The sequence below is a fragment of the Haliaeetus albicilla genome, chromosome 26 (genome assembly GCF_947461875.1).
Source record: "Haliaeetus albicilla chromosome 26, bHalAlb1.1, whole genome shotgun sequence".
NCBI classification, from domain to species: Eukaryota; Metazoa; Chordata; class Aves; order Accipitriformes; family Accipitridae; genus Haliaeetus; species Haliaeetus albicilla.
Genome location: NC_091508.1, coordinates 16,405,723 through 16,422,410, shown reverse-complemented (window position 1 = coordinate 16,422,410; position 16,688 = coordinate 16,405,723). Strand labels below are relative to the sequence as shown.

Genomic DNA, 16,688 nt, shown 5'->3' with positions numbered 1-16,688 from the left:
CTGAGATATTCAGAGCTTTGGTAAGAGCAGATAAGAAACAACCAATATTGTGGGTGTTCAAAGCTTTACTGCTAAAACCATCTTCTGAAAGAAAACAATTGTACAATCCTTTGGCCACAGAAAGGCAGGAACCTCTCCTCTCCTCCCCCTGCACCCATCGTGCTCCCATCCTTCCCTGCTAAATAGCAGAAATGAAGTAACTTCCCTTTGTGTCTTAAGGTGAACACAACTCAAAGGGAGCAATTACAGGGGTATGCTCCATACTGCAGATTAGGGGCAAATTCTAAAGACCTACGATGGTGTCAGACACCCAGGAGCCTTCTGCAGGACCTGCCCTTGGGACCTGCCCTTGAGACCTGCTGCATGTGCGTGTTTCACTGTTGCATGAGACAAGGGGAAAGGTAAAGAGAAGCATTGGTTTGATTCTTATTTCTCACATTTAAAATTGCACAAGGAACTAGTGTTCTGCAGATGACTGCTGGGAGTCCCTTACCAGGGGATACCTAGATTTGTTTAGTCAGGGTTCAACGCTTGTTTCCAGCTGTGATGGCTTTCAAGTTACCTGTTCTCTTCAAGATGTTTGGGACAAAGAGGAGCCCTGAGGCTCGCTCAATGCTTTCAATGGGAACCAGGAAGCGTTCCAGGGGGATTTTCTCATCCACAGGGCTGTTGGGCATCACGTAAGAGCGCAACTCAATCTCCCCGCTCTCCTTCTCCAAGATGAGCACCTTGAAGAAATGGGTGGGAACGGCCACATTGTTCTTCCCAATAACCTGGTACTTGACGTACATCTTCCCATCGGCCTCCATCCTGCACCAACAGCAGTGTCCCATGTTACCTCCTAGTCTGGTGCCACATCCACCCCCTCAGCCCTCCACCACCCCTCCTAAGTGAGCCCCCACCCCACAGCATGGCAGGGAGCAGCCCTACTTCTGTGGCAGGGGTGTAAAAACATTGCTGAAACAGAAGCTACATGACGTAGTGAGTCCGAGCTGTGTATTGGGTCTGCTCCCCCCAAATACCTTCCCTGCTGAATCTCTTTAACAGCATTTCCTGCTGCTGAAGAGATCTCAACATTAGACAGCTGCTCTTTAGCGCTATACAAAGATCTTTGCAAATAAAGTCATGCTCTTAAGTGGAGAAATAGTTCATGAAATAAAACCTAGAATCTTTATTCTGCAGGGAAGAGGTCTGTAGTCTAATCTGTTAATCTAATAATCTAGTAACCTATTACTGCTAGATTGTTAAGGACTGCAAACAAAAGCGATTGGTTTACGCTGTAGCTCAAGAAACCCACCCTTACTCACGAAATAATCAACTGAATGGGAAATACACAAACTAATCCTAAGTAACATTTCCACAGAACCTCTGCGCACAGCTGGTCTCACTTACTGAGCGGGCCCTTAGCAGATCACTCCCATTTGGGAGCAGTTGGAAGGCTGCACCCCCTCGGCCTGCCTTCCTTTCCCAGCACGATGCATCTTTTGAGCATGTTCCCGGCTTGGCCCTCGTGTTTACCTGGGCAGGTAAAGGGGTCCTGTGCAGACGTAGACGTTCTTGTTGTTCTTTGCCAAGCTTCTGCTGTACTTCTCGAGGTTATTCCAGGCATTCTGGTTTAAATGAGGATCCTAGAAACACAACCAGGGCGACACAGGCAGCAAAGTCAGTCCCTGGGGAATTTCCTCGCTGTTCAGTGTAATAACACCCGCCTTTTCTGTAACACATCTCACAGTGCCCCAAGCACCCTCCAGAAGAGATCTCCGCTATCGCCTCCGCTGCGTACAGCGAGGTCCTGGTTTGCGCACCCAGGAACAGAACCCGCTCGCCTCAACCCACGATTTTTGCGACCATCCGTCCGCCTGTTTAACCTCGCTCCCGCAAGGAGCTGCCCGGAACGGCGTCTCCCGTGGCTTGAGAGAAACACGGCGGGCCAGGTTCGTTTGCAGGATGGCCGTTGTTAAATTTAGCAGAAAATACGGCAGCCCCGAGTGACTGTGGCCGCTTCGGACCCGCTCCGCCTGAACCGCCACGGGGACAAGGCCACCGAAGAGCCGGAGACTCCCCGGGGCGGTTTCCAGCGGGGACCGGCGCTTGCCCTTGAACACGGGCAGCTCCGGCTCGCCCTCCCCCGGCCCCGGGGGACACACACGAGTCTCCCTGCGGGCCCCCCGCGGCGATCCCTACCTGCGGGGCGATGTTGCTGAGGTAGAAGGTGTCCCGCATGGCTTTCTGGCTCCACTTGTGGTTAGCGGCGGCGGCCAGGTGCCCGCGGTCGAAGCCGCTGCCGCGGTAGTCGGCGTTGGTAGCTCGGTGATACTCGTGCACCGAATCGTCCTCTTGGAAATCGCAGGCGGCGCGGTCCGAGGTGCCGCTGAGCGTCTCCCGGTTGAGCTGCTCGATGACCCAAAGCGCGCTGCGGCTCCGCGGATCGTAGCACAGCACGTAGGACTCGCGGCTCCGCAGCTGCGCCAGCCCGGGCAGCCCGTACTTGGTGAGCTCGGTCCGCCCCGAGCCCGGCAAGGCCGGCGGGCCCGCCGCCGCCGCCACGGCGGGTACGACGGGCAGGCGGCCCAGCAGCCCCTCCGCCTCACGGCCCTCGGCCCGGCGGCGGGCGGTCAGGGCCGCCCCCAGCCCCGCGCCCAGGGCCAGGGAAGCGCCGGGCAGCAGCCACCGGCCCCGCAGCATGGTCCGTGCGCTTGGGCCGCAGGAGCGGCCGACGCTTAAACGGGCCGTGGCTTGGCAGGAAGACAGGGCCCGCAGGAGCGGGAGCATCGCCGCTTTAAGGGCGAGAGGGCGCCGCGGGGCCGCCGCCACCCCCCCGGGACCCGGCGGCGGCGGCGGCGACAGAAGCGTCTGCGGCACCGGTGTGCAAAGAAACCATTTTATTAGGACAAAGGAGAGAACAGCATTAAACGAGGGGCCCCGACAGAGGGGCTCGAAGGAGAAAGTACAAAAATACTTTCGGGGATGGGACACGACGGCGACCTCCCGGGGACGGCCCGCCCCGGCCCCAGCCCCGGCCGCCCACCCGCGGGTACCGCTCTCCCAGCCCCGCAGCATCCGCAGTCGCAGCGTTACCTTTGCAGGTTTTTTTTAATGTCTTCGAGAAAAGCCACCGCTCCCCCCTCCCCCGGCCGGCCCCGCGGAGCGAGGCAGCGGCGGGGTGGGCGAAGGCAAAGCCAAACCGCGGTGCCGAAGGGGAGGTGGGGAGGGAGAGGGGGTAGCTGATAGCACAGAGCCACAGCTCACTGCTGCTCCTCGGTCGCTTGGTTCCCCCCCAGCCACCATCGCAGAGAGCGTTTAGAAATAGTGTAGTCATCACCTGTAGCAGCATTACCTCCAAGCTCAACACGGCCGGTCACATCACCGAGAGATGTTTGCGCAAAGCCACCCCTTTAGTTAAAGGAAGCATTATAAAAATAGTGTTTAAAAAGAAGCATAAAACAAAGAGTGTTAGAGTGATAAAGTGTTCTCTATACCCTGTTCTGGCAATTCCTTCCAAACAAGGTAAGGAAAAAAAAAAGTGTTACTTGTTCCTCTCTTTTGGTGAAAGGGCATTTTAGAAGAGTGCTCCAAACAGCTAAAACAAAGTCACTGACACTCATTAAGGGAAAACAGCCTCTGCTTTCCCACACTTCCCCAAAGCAACTTCTGGCCTTCATTCTGCTCACTGCCAAAGCATGAAGAAATGTAGGTCACAGAATTCAAACTCCAAATCAGTGTTCTGAGTGGCCACCATCGACTTGATCTCTAGTATCCTGTTGCTTCTACCTCTACCTCACTGGAAAAGCCACAAGGTTTCCTCAATCCTGAGTTACAGCAAGGTGCAGGTAGAACAGACCTCTTCCTCCCAGGGAAGGCTCATCTCTCCCCACATCCAGCACAGTGTCCCATTTTTCCCTCCCAGTTGAAGATAGGTCCCCCTTCCCCTGCCTGGCAGTAGTCCTGCCTGTGAGGAATGTGTTGGAAGAGCTATTTAAACATCCTCTGTTTAGGCCCCTATGAAACAAGGGGTGCCCAAGGCACCCCAGACTAACACCTCCCAACTCAAAGACCTGCCACTTCAGCCAACCTCACTGGTCCTGCAGCAGATTAGGATTGAAAGAAATCAGAGGTGGAAAGGTTTCAAGGGTGGAGCAGTTGTTACTTGGCCACACAAGCAAGGAACCACTAGTTAAATAACATCTGACCTCAACAACAACAAAAATAATCACCAAAAGCCTTTGAAGAATGAAGCCAAGGAAACTCATGAGGAGATTCAAAAGTTGGCAACAAGACTTTTTCTCCCCTCAGAAAATCTGGTTTGCTCTTAAAGAAAGAAGAAAAATCTTAGAATAAAGAAATGGATGTCCCAAGTCATTGAAAAGTGCAACAACTCCTTTCCACAGCCCTTTTCAACAGCATAAGTCCTACCACACAGGAGGTGCTAAGGAGGAATATAAAACAGCTTTTCATGTAGGAAGCAGCTTGCCTAGGTGTATCGAAGTTGTTACAAGTTCTCCCCAAAGAAGGACTCAATCAGTTTAGCAGCCATAGTCTGGATAAGCTAGAGAATTTATCCCAGAGAACCTTCCCAGCAGCAAAGCTCTCATTGCATCCCATTAAACCACTGCAGACTCCTTTTAAAAGCATTTCCTGTCACACCCTAAAGAGAAGCAAGATGGCATAATGTAAACCCTTCAGCACTTCGGAAGGGAAAAGGCAGCACGACACCCATACGCAGACAGCCACCTGCACTGCTACTCGATTAGCCACCTCCCCGCTGTCTTCCTCGAGCATTTGTAACACTACAGACCAGCACCTCACTCAGAGCTGGGCAACTCCACTGCAGGTCAACCTCACTACCCAAACACTACTCTGAAAACAAGCAGAAGTTCATCTACAAGTAATGCTTAAATCCCAATTTGCCTGCTGCCTCCTCAGGCTATTTTAAGGAGGCTTCTAGCTATTCAGAGCAGGAACCCTCATGGATGCTCCTGTTAAGCAGTGAGAAAATACAGCATAAGGGAACCCTGCATTTGCCAGGGGGACCCAAAATGAACAGCCCAGGTATTCAGGGAGGTTGTACATGGAATGTGAGAGAGCTACAACAGTATTTAGAGCAGTTCTGAGGCAGAAGTGTTTGGAGGAGGTCCAATTCTGCCTAAGCGTTTGACCCTCCGGTTCTACATTTGTGCCTACCAGCTAGCCATTTGGCCACACGAGGTCTGACTACTGGCCTCTCTAGTGCAGGGTGCCCAAGAGCTCAGGCCATGACACTACCTGGAATAGCTCAGTGATACAAGGCAGAAAGAACATCCATCCAGTAGTTAGAGCAGACAGGATGCTTCATCACACAGCTGTCCTGGTCTATCAGTTCCATATTTCTTTGAGGAAAACTCTACCCTCTAGAAAGGATTGCAGCAGAGAGGGATACCATTAGCCACAGGTATTAATTACAGATTGTTTTAAGTCTTCAGTTGCTCTTGCTCCACCACAGCAGCAACACCTGGCTGCACCAGTGTTACTCAAGCATCTTCTGAAGAGGCAGAGATTGCTTGGGATTGCCAATAAGAACATAGGTACATGCATCAACCTGTCCTCCAGTCTCCCCACACACCTTTGTGAGAATTACAGTAGCGTGTAAAGAACCAGCCTTTAGTGAAGGAAATAAGCTGAAGGCTGACCACATCCCTCCTGCTAGGGCGATTCTAGGCCATCAGCAGCTTAAGCAGATCTTACAAAGACGACTGACCTTTAACAAATCGATACCCATAAATACCGAAAACTGCAGTGTCAAAGAGCTATGCAGAGGTGAGCCAGCACAGCACAGAAAGAAAGGGAAAAGCATGCTGGATTAGTGTTCACTCAAGAGCTTCTGCACCACCCAAGCACCTGGCTGCTAGCAGTTTCTCCCTCTGAGGATTAAGGTTTCTGATCAGCTTGACGCTGCCAGCACGTTAGCAGTTCTCTCCGTAGTTTGTCTTAGCTGATGTTCAACCTGAGCCTGCTCCACTGTATTTGAAGTGCAGCAGTTTCCCTCTCAGGAGGGACAAGTGTCTAACTCAGAAATGTGACTCCAACAGGACTGGTACACAGAAAAGTGGATCAGCCCCAGCAGTCAGCTAATGACAAATGCTTGTATGCCCACTGGATGACACCAGAAAAGGACTCTTACTTGGAGGTCAGACCTGTACCATGTCTCTTCCTGGCAAGAAGTACGATGAGACAACATCAAGGTTACTATGACCAGAGCTTCTGCAGGGTAATATTATGCAGGCCACTGAGGCAGAAAACCCCAGTGCCATGCCTGTATAAGCCCCTAAATACGGCTGTCTTCATTGCAGGTGACTAGATGCCCATTTCTTGTATTTCAGAATCCTGACTGTAGCTGGATATGCTCCAGTTCAGAGCAAGGAAAGCAGCGTGAGGCCTCCCTGCAGCAACAAGCTCCTGCTCTAAGGCTGTGCATAATAAGGCTTGACTTCAAACTGCACTTCACTCATTGATTAAAACCACCACAGTCTTGCTTTCAAGGACACCTTGTTGATAAGGCGATTCTGGATTCAGGCAGTTGCAGTGCACAAAGCCACCAGCTGTAATCGTCTCCTCCCATCTCAGCTTCTCAAGGTCTCTTTCCCAGGCAAAGGGGTCCAAACTGCCAGATGTCAGATGACAATCCCCAGAAACTGATGCAGTCTTCTTTGCACACCCCAGGGATGGCCAAGTGCAGACACAGGGGAGGAGAATCCAGAAGCTACTTGAATGGCAGGATGCGTGACTTCATCGCAATACATTCTATTCACAGGAGGAAGATCCTTCTATACTCACCCACCAAAATCCACTGGACTGCAGCTTGTCCCTTCCCCATTAGAAGTTACTCCAAGTGTTACTTCCATCATACAGGACTCCATTCCTTCAGGGATATGCAGACAGATTGTTTCTTTCTCCCCAAACTTAAGTCATTAAAAAAAGATACAAAGAACTGCTTTTGGCAGCACAGAGGCATTTGAGACTTGAAAGAATCTGGAGTGCAGGACCCAAGTAGATGGGGAAGTAATCAGTCCTTGACCTAATAAATAGAGTAGAAGGAAGTCTTCAAGGTGGCCAGTAGCCCAAACACGAAACCTGAAGTCCTGCAGAGACCGCTAGGAGCTTTAACGCACCACACTGCATGGGGGCATCTCCTGGGATCCACTGCCATACAGTTTCTCTGACATCTTTTGTTAGGCTCGTGGACTATTTGGAATCTTGAAGTTCCTTTGCCTTCTTCAAAATCAGATGAACGTCAGAGATAGGATAATCCTGTGTCAAAGAAACAAAGTGACACAGGTGACTACCTAGGGTTTCTTGTACACACTGTTTCACTTAAGCAGGGCAAACCTTGACAACAGTATTCTTGGCCTATTATAACATTCGGCCGTATTCAGTTACTCCCTTAACAGCTCACAGTTTCCTGTTTTGTAACTGATCGAGCCTCAATACCCTTCAAGAGAGTTGGTTTGTTTTTTTTTTTTTAATTTGTCCTCCAAGGGTACAGTAAGCTGGCCTGCTACAAGGGCTACCTTCATGCCAGAAAGCCTTATCAAAGCCAGTATCTTGCACAGCCCAAAGCAGGAACTGGCAGAATCAGATATTTCCTACTGTGCAGTGCAGGTGTTCTCAACCACGGGCTCTCACAGATCTCAGAACTAAACAAAAGCCTCCAGCCACTAAATTTAATACTGTTACACAGAGTTTCACATCTTTGCTGGAAAATATTGATTTTTTTTTTTTTTCCCCCCAAACCAAGAGACATTAAAAGTCTCTAGTCTATGACAATTTCTCTGTAGGCCAGAATGGGTACACAAGCAAAAGGTGGCTTTACTTTAATCACAATGCTGGGCTCCAGACAGCAGCACTGTGCCCCACCAACAGAAGATCAGAGAAAGAATATTACTCTCTGAAATAGGGCCCACTGCTACTGTAGCACTAAAAAGGGGGAGGAAGGAGAAGAGATCCATACAGAGCTAGGATGACAAAACAGAAAGTGTACAGCCACTTTCTACATGTGGAAGTGAAAACCTGGTTAGCAGCACAGAGAGCAGAGACACCACCACCAAGGAAGTTAAAGCAGTCATTTGTCATGAGTTCAGTTTCCCAGTTGGTGGTAGGGACCACAGCATGCAGAGATTCATACTTCCAGTAATGAGCATGCTGCAAGATCCACCTTAAGATTTTTCTGCATGCAACCATCAGAAATCTGGTACTTCTCTTCAGCCAGGCATACCCCTACTATCATCCTCTCTCACAGTACTATTTCAAGACTCCTCAAATTACTCCCTATGCCAACTATATTTAATCCTTACCTGCAGCAGCCTCATGTTCAGAGTGAAGTCTCCTTCCAGCAACTGATCCCGGATTAGTCTGAAAGATGGAAATTATTCCAACTACTTTTGACTCTTTACAGAGGAGCTTTAAAAACAGACTACACTGTGCCCTTATAGAGGCTTTTGAAAATGCTTTTGTTACCACTATAACAAGTGACTAACCTATTCACCAGATGCCTTGACACATGCCTACAGAAGACTCGTGGATCCACGGATTTAGATAAAGGATGGAAAGAAAAGAGCAGGAAGACTACCTCTGTACTTACGTCAACATGGCACAACAGACGAGCAGAAGAAAATCAAACCGCTTATCATCAGCAAAGAGGGAGTCCCAGATACGGATGACATCTGGCAGCAGGAACTCTTGGGACAAGAGCAGCGTCAGCCAGCGGAAGGCAAAGAACTGGGGTTTGATGTTCTGTTCTTGCTGTCAGACATGCACCAGGCAAAGAATGAATACGTGCTTTCGGCCAGTTCCCTACAAGAGATGCACCCCATGTTTCCATCCCCATCTCTACCCTGATATTGCTCTAAGCTGCCAACTCATACTGCAACATCAGCAAACCCACTGCCTCCTTTGAAGACTCTCACATTCAAGCTAGACTGGGAGAGATTTTAAATGCAGCCATGCTCCATGCCTACAAGCCAGAAAATGCTCCTCTGTCCACAACATGGAGTAAAGGACACTTTTTTTCCTAAAAGCACTATTTGTGTTAGTTCCGTTAAACTTGCCAAGTAATTTTAATGTTCCCATTTGAATAACATTTTATCTGCAAAGCCACAGCCCTCCCCCTCTAGCAGAGGCACTGTTTTGTCAGGATTTCCTCTCCTTTCCAGAAGCCCTGTACTTATCAAAAGGTTTACTATTCACAAAAAGAAACAAAGATGGAACAGAGTTCGCACTGATGGTCGGTAAAACATACTGTAAGCGCTCCTAGCCTGAAGCTTTCTTGTTTTCTGCTGTTAAATCCAAGGGACCATAAGTTTAATCAAGGTCAAACGAGTTCAGGATCCTGATGATATTCTTAAGGACCAGCTGCTACATGGCCAAGACCATTTCCTGCCAGCCAAACTGTAAGCAGTCTATTTTCTCCCCACTACATCAGCCACCAGCCAACACCGTGGGTCATGTCACTGTGCTGACAAACCATCTTTTGGATTATAAAAGAAATATATCCTGATTTTTCCAAACACAGAAAAAATCTCAGTGTGATTTGGTGAAGGCTGGAGTAACAAGAACAGCTTTCCCTTCCAAATTCTCCTTGGACTTTTAAACCAAACAGACTTTTGTTTTCAACAAAAGCTGCTTTCTGCACGTTCTACAAAACTCACACCAACCCAAGGCACTCAGAGACCCCTGGATGACGGAGAATGATAGAATTAGGTGGGTGGGATGGTCCAGCCTGCTGGATTTCACTTTACTTCTAGAATGATCTCCATGCAGTTTAAGTTAGCGCTGTCAGGGCAACCAGTGGCAACAGAAGTGTGTGCATGGAGTGGGGGCTGGTTTTTTTTTTGTTCTTAAGGACAGACACACAATTCCTGTAACCTCAAATTCCAAGAAACTCTACAGTGAAACTCATGTTTTGCCTGATGACTAGAAGAGAGCAAAGACTCCAGCTCCTAACTAAGCCACAACCCAGGTGACCAGGGATTGTGGCCAAGTCACTTCGGACTCACAGCTGGCAGCTTTGCAACAGCTATTGTTTGCTTTCACAGTCAGGCAGGAGGAAAGCCTTGCTGTGTCAGCTCGCTCTAGGCTTACTCCAAGGAGAGGTCATTTCAGCTCATAGATAAAAGAGCCTCTATGCCCCATAGGCAAAGCCCTTCATACACTCTCTCAACCTTTCTATTAAAGCACAGTAACAGTTTAACAAAATTGGTTGACATTTAAATGCACTATTAAGCTCCACTCCTTGCATTCCAACCGAGACTCAGAGAAACACCTAGCTCCTCACCAATTTCAAATACAGCTCCACATCCTTTTCCTTCAGGGTGGAATAGACCTTCTCCATTTTGTAGGTGATACCACACTGAGAATCATCCAGGCTCTTAATGAAGTTGTCCCGAATTTCAGCCATTAGATTGGTAAAGCAGAAAAATGTGTCTGCTTCAGCATGTTCTGAAAAAAAAAAAAAAATTAAAAATGGTGGGGGAATAGAGGAAGCATGACTGACAGAGGCACACAGACTTAGAACTGGTTTTGCTCCATAATTTGGTTGCTGTACTGGATTCAAGTAGCAGATCCCACAATATCTTGGCTTCCCTGGTCTGGGACAAGACTAGACACCTTTTTTTTTTTTTTTTTTTTAAACTAGAAATATCTACAGAGCCACTGCAGATACAGCCCCTGTGTGCAACACGAGGTCTTCATGACATCAGGTCACAAACAAGTTATCTATGCCCAAGAACATCATCTGCTCTCCCTGCCATCAGCACACACCCTCGGAGCTCCTGTGAAGTAGAAGCAATAAGCAAAGTACTCCCATTCCATTCTTTTCTTACCAGGTTATATATAGTACGAGCAAACGAGAGCTTCTAAAAGGATTTCAAGTTTCACAAAGTGCAACTTAGATCCATGCAAAACAAACAAAACCCCCTCAAAAATCTTCACTTCCCATGTCCTCACCACCCAGAGCCCACTCAGTTTCTATCAATTTGCTATGGTCCCCAAAACTCCTCATCTCTTGCTGTATTTGCTTTTTGGCCCTGATCAGTCAAAAGACAGTTGTTTGAAGAGAGTCTCATTCCCAAAACAGTTCATTATGCAGAGAGCATGCAATATGACAGCCATTACTGAGCGGCCAAAAGAGTCTCTCACCTTTCCATTCACTGTTGGGATCTGTAGCAAAGGTGTAGTAAAGAGGCCCCACGATTTCATTCATCCCCTGAACATACGCTATCCCAGGGTTCAGCTTGGCATAGATGAACAAGATTCGCTCCACCACTTCCCAGTGAGCTTCACAGCCATTAGGCAGAACTTCGTACTCGCTCAGAGAATTAGGAGTTGTTTTAAGAGGGGAGCTCACCTGAAGAGCAAGGCAAGACTAGGGCTGATTCAGGATAACCAACTGGCACAGATAGTTTTGTACACGTGACAAGCTTGGCTTTTAAATACACATAGCCCCCCAAAAGATTTGGACAGCTTACACCAAGCAGGCATGTGTTCACATAAACCAAGGCAAGCAACTTAGTAAGCACAAAGGCACTGAAGTCCTAGTGCTGGCTATCCCTGAAGAGCAAAGCAGTCTGTGCAGCAACAGACAGTTCCCCTGAATCATTGCACCACCTGATCCCATGCAGTAAGAAACCACAGCAGTTCCACTTCTTTGTTAGTGGTATGAGGAAAAGGATAGATCTGTTATGGTAGCAAACCACCTTCCGCAACAGCATGTGGTGCTTGTACTGTAACGCTCATGAAGGAGGAAAGAGAGAACACACATTTCAGCAGATACCCAGCTCTTTTCCTAACTGCAGGTTTATAAGATCCAGTTGTGGAAGACTGCCTAAATTCAACTTCAATAAATTAACCCTTCAGTGTTTTGTTCCCGTATGGAAAGGCACATGTCAAGCATAAAATACTCACATCTTCCTGCAACTCCAACTTCCACCAGAAGTCAGGAAAAAATAATCCTTAAAATTAAATACACCTATAATTCCCTACTAACTGTCAGGCACGTCAACTGGTTCTACAAAGGTGTCTAGCCACCAGAATGCAAAGTATCTGCTGCGATATTTGCTTAATTCCACTGCACAAGCAGAAAGTGAAACAGAAAAAAGCCCAAGAAACAGCCTTCCCCTTATCAGCTAAGACGCCTTGCCCCCCAGACAGCCCCCACCTAGATCTCACATTTGTAACCCCGCTGCGGTTTCGCGCCACTGTCTGTGACTTGAGTGTGGTCTGCTCCACCCGCTTGCGCAGCGTCTCAAACTCATTTTGAGGGTCCAGAATTAAAAGGCAGGGGTAGTCCGTTGGGCGCTGGAAGAATGCCATGTCAGGGTACAGCCTCCTAGGATGGATACAGAAGGAAATCAGGCATAAGAAGAAGGAAGTACATGCCCCATGTTGAATGGGAGGCTCAGTTTAATATTAAACTTTGTTTTCAAAGTACAATGTGTTAACCAAACCCCTCGGTTTCATTATGCCTCACACACCTGACATCTTTGTCTATCTGGAGAAGCACTTCGTTATCCTTGAAGTAAGTATTCCATCGACTGTCTGGGTTTGGATTGAGGGGCTAAAGAAATAAACAACAGAAACAGAACAAGCATGTTTCACATGTATCAAAATCCTCAGTAAACATACACCAATCTAACATTTCTTCTGTCCCTCTGTCATCTAGTACCAGCACACTCCTAGCACATCAGGTTTAATCTTTTTCTCTCACTAGCTACGTTTACTGTTGTTTCTTCACACAGTATGCAGGAAGTAGATCAGAGTTTGTGAAACAAGTGAGCATGCAGGTTCACTTAGAGAGGCAGAAGCCAACATTTCCAATGCCTCTTCACCTGCCTCTTAATAACTTTGTTCCCAAATCAGGTATCTTGTCCTGTGTCAATAAGATTCCTGATTGCAGCTCCAACCTGTACAACAGAGATGGTCTCTGTACTTAGAGTAAGAGTTACCCACTCACAGAGTACTTAGGCATTGTGGTTATTAGTTACAAATACCCTCCTCTATCTTAACTCTGAGAAGGCTGATTAAGCACCACCATTGTGCCTAGGAAAAAGGAAACACATACTACTACAAACAACCTATCCTGTATCTGACCAGTTTTCCAATATGACAAACTTAACTACCTCTCCACACACACACTTTCCTCTCTCCACATCAAGATCCATGCAAAGTTAACAACTAACCGAGAGAAGAAAAAAACAAAACAAACAAAAAAACAAAACAGAAAAAGCAATGTTCCAAGAGATCCAAAGATCACTGTAACCTGCCAACGTGCGCGTGGAGTTTTACAAACACACTAGTTTTACAGCACCAAAGCCTCCAGAGATCACAGCAGCACAGATAACTATGCTAGCAGAGAAGTTAACGTTCAAGACCAGTCATGGAAGCAGCTGTATCATTTTACAGTCTCTTCTGATCAGTTACTTCATTCCCTCCCCCAACACACACACTCTTAACAGCGCTTTCAGAGAAGGGAAAAGCCAAGGGATGCAGGAAATAGTGAATTTAAAAAAAAAAAAAAAGCCAGTAGCACAACTAGAAATAAATGGAGTCTCCTGCCTTCCATGCCACTGTCCAACTTGACTCTCCTGCCTCTTCTATATCCTCTGTTCCAATTAGCCCGCTCCAAGTCCACTCAGGGACCTGACTTCCTACCACAGTGTCTCTTTGCTAGAGGTACCTCTTCTGAGCCTCTCCCTTTCCCCCTTTCCCTAGAAGACCCATAGCCTGGGCAGCTAGCCCCAAAGGAGGGGAGAAGGGAAAGAAAAGAGCTCTGTTCAGAACTACTGGTGCTTTCCTAATAATTCACAGTGAAGGCTAGTAAGACAGAAGTGCCAGGCTGTACCTCCTGCTAGCAGGGAAAAACAGTTGAGAACAGAGCCAAGAGCAGTCCAGGGGTCCAGACTCCAGAACAACAGTTTATAGCTCTGGGGAATTTTCTGCAACACAAAGGCTTAACAGCACTTACGTGATCTTCTAAGGTCACGTCTTCCCTTGAAACGCCCAGGTTGGCTTTGGCGATCCCAGGCTGGATAATCATTTCCTTTAGGAACTGGGAATACAGATCCCTTAAAGGAAGAAAAGGGGAATTTGCAATGAAGCAGAAGATTAAGTCAACGTAAGAACCCAGACTGACTTCAAATAGATCTCTCTGTACCACCCTGCTCAGCCATAAGGCATTTGATTTTCTCTTCAGCTGAGTTTAGCTGAAGAGGTCAATCCCCCAGACAGTCTACAGAACAGTGCATTCCACACAAGAACAATTCATTTTATGAAGGTACTTAATTATTTAAGGAACTGTTCTCCTTCTCCACAGATATCATTAGAAATAAAGAGGCAAGTACCAATGTTCTCACCTCTGTTTCTTCAGCAAAGAGCTCCATAAGGATTTCTCTAAAGGGAGGTAGTTCAGGAGTATCTGCACAGAAGACAGATGCACACAAATTAGCATTTGGAGAATGGGCTGATATACCTGTAAGATGAGCAAACCAAACACAGTGGCTAGAACTGACTCTTTGAAAATACTGGGAGCTTTCTCCAGAAAGCCTAGTACTTTGCCAAGTGACAGTCAGGAGTATTTTGGGGACTGGTTTTCAACATAGACCTATTTGCAGGATTAATCAATAGTTAACCTGACCAAAATGCACTCCTAGCTTAATACTGAGGGCTGCTCTCATGCAAAGAGCAGACAGCCACTTTCTATCATCCAACGCGATGGCTGTCCTGTGTCAGTAAATGTTCCTGCAACTGTGCCAGTGCTGATCTCCACAAATTACTGATGATTTTGAGTGGCTTTTAAGCTCTGGATTTTTACTGTTTACAATTTTAAGTGCCCCAAAATAGCGTGTACCTAAGCAACCCAAAGCATCACTCACAAGAAACAAAAGCAGCCCAAGCAAAACCCACCTTCCAGCACAGGCAGCGCAGCCCACCATCAAAGGGAATTCCTGTGGAATATCGGGCAGAGAAATAACTACGTTAGCCCCAGTCTCCTCACCGCGGTTTGCTAACGTCACCACACAAACAGGCAAGGCAGCACTTTTCCTCCCCAGGGGGCAAGAAGTTTTCACAGGAACGCTATAGGGGTTACACCGGGTGCCAAACTTGCCGGTGCCTCCCACGGGGGGAAGGTACCTGCGGCAGGCCTTGGAAGCAGAAAGCTGGGGACCGTGCAGGCGATGGACAGGGCACAGCTGAAGCAACGAAACCCACAACCATCTTGGAGAGCGGCGGCGGGGGGGGGAAGAAAGGTTTGCCTGTAAGTTTGCGGCTGTGCTCAAAGGCCGGGTGGGGACCGCTGCGGCCTGATGGAGCTTGGGCTTGAAAACGCACCCGCCGGCCTCGGGTTTCCAACACCCGCCGCCCCACAACAGCTCTAGGCGGGGAGCACTTGCGGGAGCTGAGGCGGCCTTCAGCCCTCGGACGCCCTGGGGCCTGACAGCCCGCCTCTGCGCCTTCAGGCGCCCCGAGCCCCGCGGGGGGCAGCGCCAGGGGCCGAGGGCCGTGCCCTGCGCCCTCCTCGCCCAGGCCGGGTCCGGTCCCCACACCTCCCCGGGGCGGCTCACCGCTGAAGCAGAGGTCGCGGAGCTTGGTCAGAGCCACCGTGGGTTCGCCGAGCACCTCCTGGAAATCCGCGATCCTGAGGGGAACGGAGCCGCGACCGTCACAACATTGGTTACCGGCACCCCCCGACCCCAGAAAGCCCTACACCCACTCCCCCTCCTCGCCCCCGCAGGGGAAAGGGCCCCAACACCGACCTGCTCTGGTGCAACCGCGACATGGCGGCCCCCGCGCCCCTTCCCCGCGCGCCGCATAAACGCTCCGACTGGAAACCCTGCCCGCGGGGGGAGTGGGCGGGGTTCGTATAGACCACGCCCACCCCCCCCACAGACAGTGGCTCCGCCCCCCTCCGATAGGGGCGGGGCGATGAGCCCGGTCGCTGCCCGCCGCTTTTCTCACCCCGGGCCGGTCCCGGAGCACCGACCTGCTGCGGGGGCGGGGGGGGGGGGGGAGGCTGGGCCAGGCGGCGGGTTGTGCCCTGTCACGGCACCACGCTCCCACCCGGGACCTGGCGGGACAGAGGGCTGGGCCCCCCCTCCGCACACACCAAGCGTCAGCAGCGCTTACAGCTGCCTGCGCTGCCCGCCTCGGAAGAGACCCCCCTCTCCGACACCCCCCGACCCCCGGTCGCCTGGCCCCGCTGGCCGTCGCAGCCCTGAGGGAAGCCCGGAGGCGGTCGCGCTCTCCCAGACAAACCCTGGTGCCTACGGCCCGTGCAAACGGCAGCCGGCAATGGCGAATAACGGCGTCCCCTCAGCGAAAGGGAGGGAGGCGCGGGGGTCTGGAGCCCCGGCGACGTGAGGAGCCCCGGGGAGGCCCTTGCCGGGATGCGGCCGGCAAAGGAGCCCTCGCGTGGTGGCGGCTTCGCGCTCTGAGCCGCGCCGTGACATCCCGCAGCAGCACCGCGCTGTCGGCGCCGCTGCCCGTGAAGTCACCGCCGCCGCGCCTCGTGACGTCAGGTCACCGCTTGCGGCAGGCCGTGAGGTCACGGCGTGTGAGGGAGGGTCGGGACCGGCGGGGGGGGTGTCCCGGCGGGTAACCCGGGAGGGGACGGCGGGCACGGCCCGAGCGTTCCGGGCTGGCCGGTGTTTCCGGAGGGGGAA

The 16,688-nt window shown here is 50.0% G+C and overlaps 2 protein-coding genes across 4 annotated transcripts; both read right to left on the bottom strand.

Annotated features, from left to right (window-relative positions):
* Window positions 1-47: 47 nt before the first annotated feature.
* ENDOG (endonuclease G) lies at window positions 48-5,217 on the bottom strand. Its single transcript, XM_069772134.1, has 3 exons — window positions 2,185-5,217; window positions 1,519-1,628; window positions 48-810 (listed from the first exon to the last, which is right to left on the bottom strand). Exons 1-3 carry the CDS (start codon window positions 3,058-3,060, stop codon window positions 525-527), a joined length of 1,272 nt encoding a protein of 423 aa, XP_069628235.1. The 5' UTR covers window positions 3,061-5,217; the 3' UTR covers window positions 48-524.
* A 196-nt stretch (window positions 5,218-5,413) lies between these two features.
* TBC1D13 (TBC1 domain family member 13) lies at window positions 5,414-16,505 on the bottom strand. 3 transcript variants are annotated; one of them, XM_069772137.1, is made up of 12 exons: window positions 16,282-16,505; window positions 15,591-15,664; window positions 14,932-14,972; window positions 14,382-14,443; window positions 13,994-14,093; window positions 12,504-12,586; window positions 12,199-12,358; window positions 11,170-11,377; window positions 10,307-10,470; window positions 8,615-8,775; window positions 8,328-8,385; window positions 5,414-7,284 (listed from the first exon to the last, which is right to left on the bottom strand). In XM_069772137.1, the coding sequence occupies exons 5-12, from the start codon at window positions 14,063-14,065 to the stop codon at window positions 7,219-7,221; spliced, it is 972 nt and encodes a 323-aa protein (XP_069628238.1). In that variant the 5' UTR covers window positions 14,066-14,093; window positions 14,382-14,443; window positions 14,932-14,972; window positions 15,591-15,664; window positions 16,282-16,505; the 3' UTR covers window positions 5,414-7,218. The 3 variants fall into 3 exon arrangements, with proteins under 3 accessions (XP_069628238.1, XP_069628237.1, XP_069628239.1); XM_069772136.1 differs by lacking the exon at window positions 16,282-16,505 and adding an exon at window positions 15,783-15,877; XM_069772138.1 differs by lacking the exons at window positions 5,414-7,284; window positions 8,328-8,385; window positions 16,282-16,505 and adding an exon at window positions 15,783-15,877 and having other exon boundaries at window positions 8,635-8,826.
* Window positions 16,506-16,688: the final 183 nt, after the last annotated feature.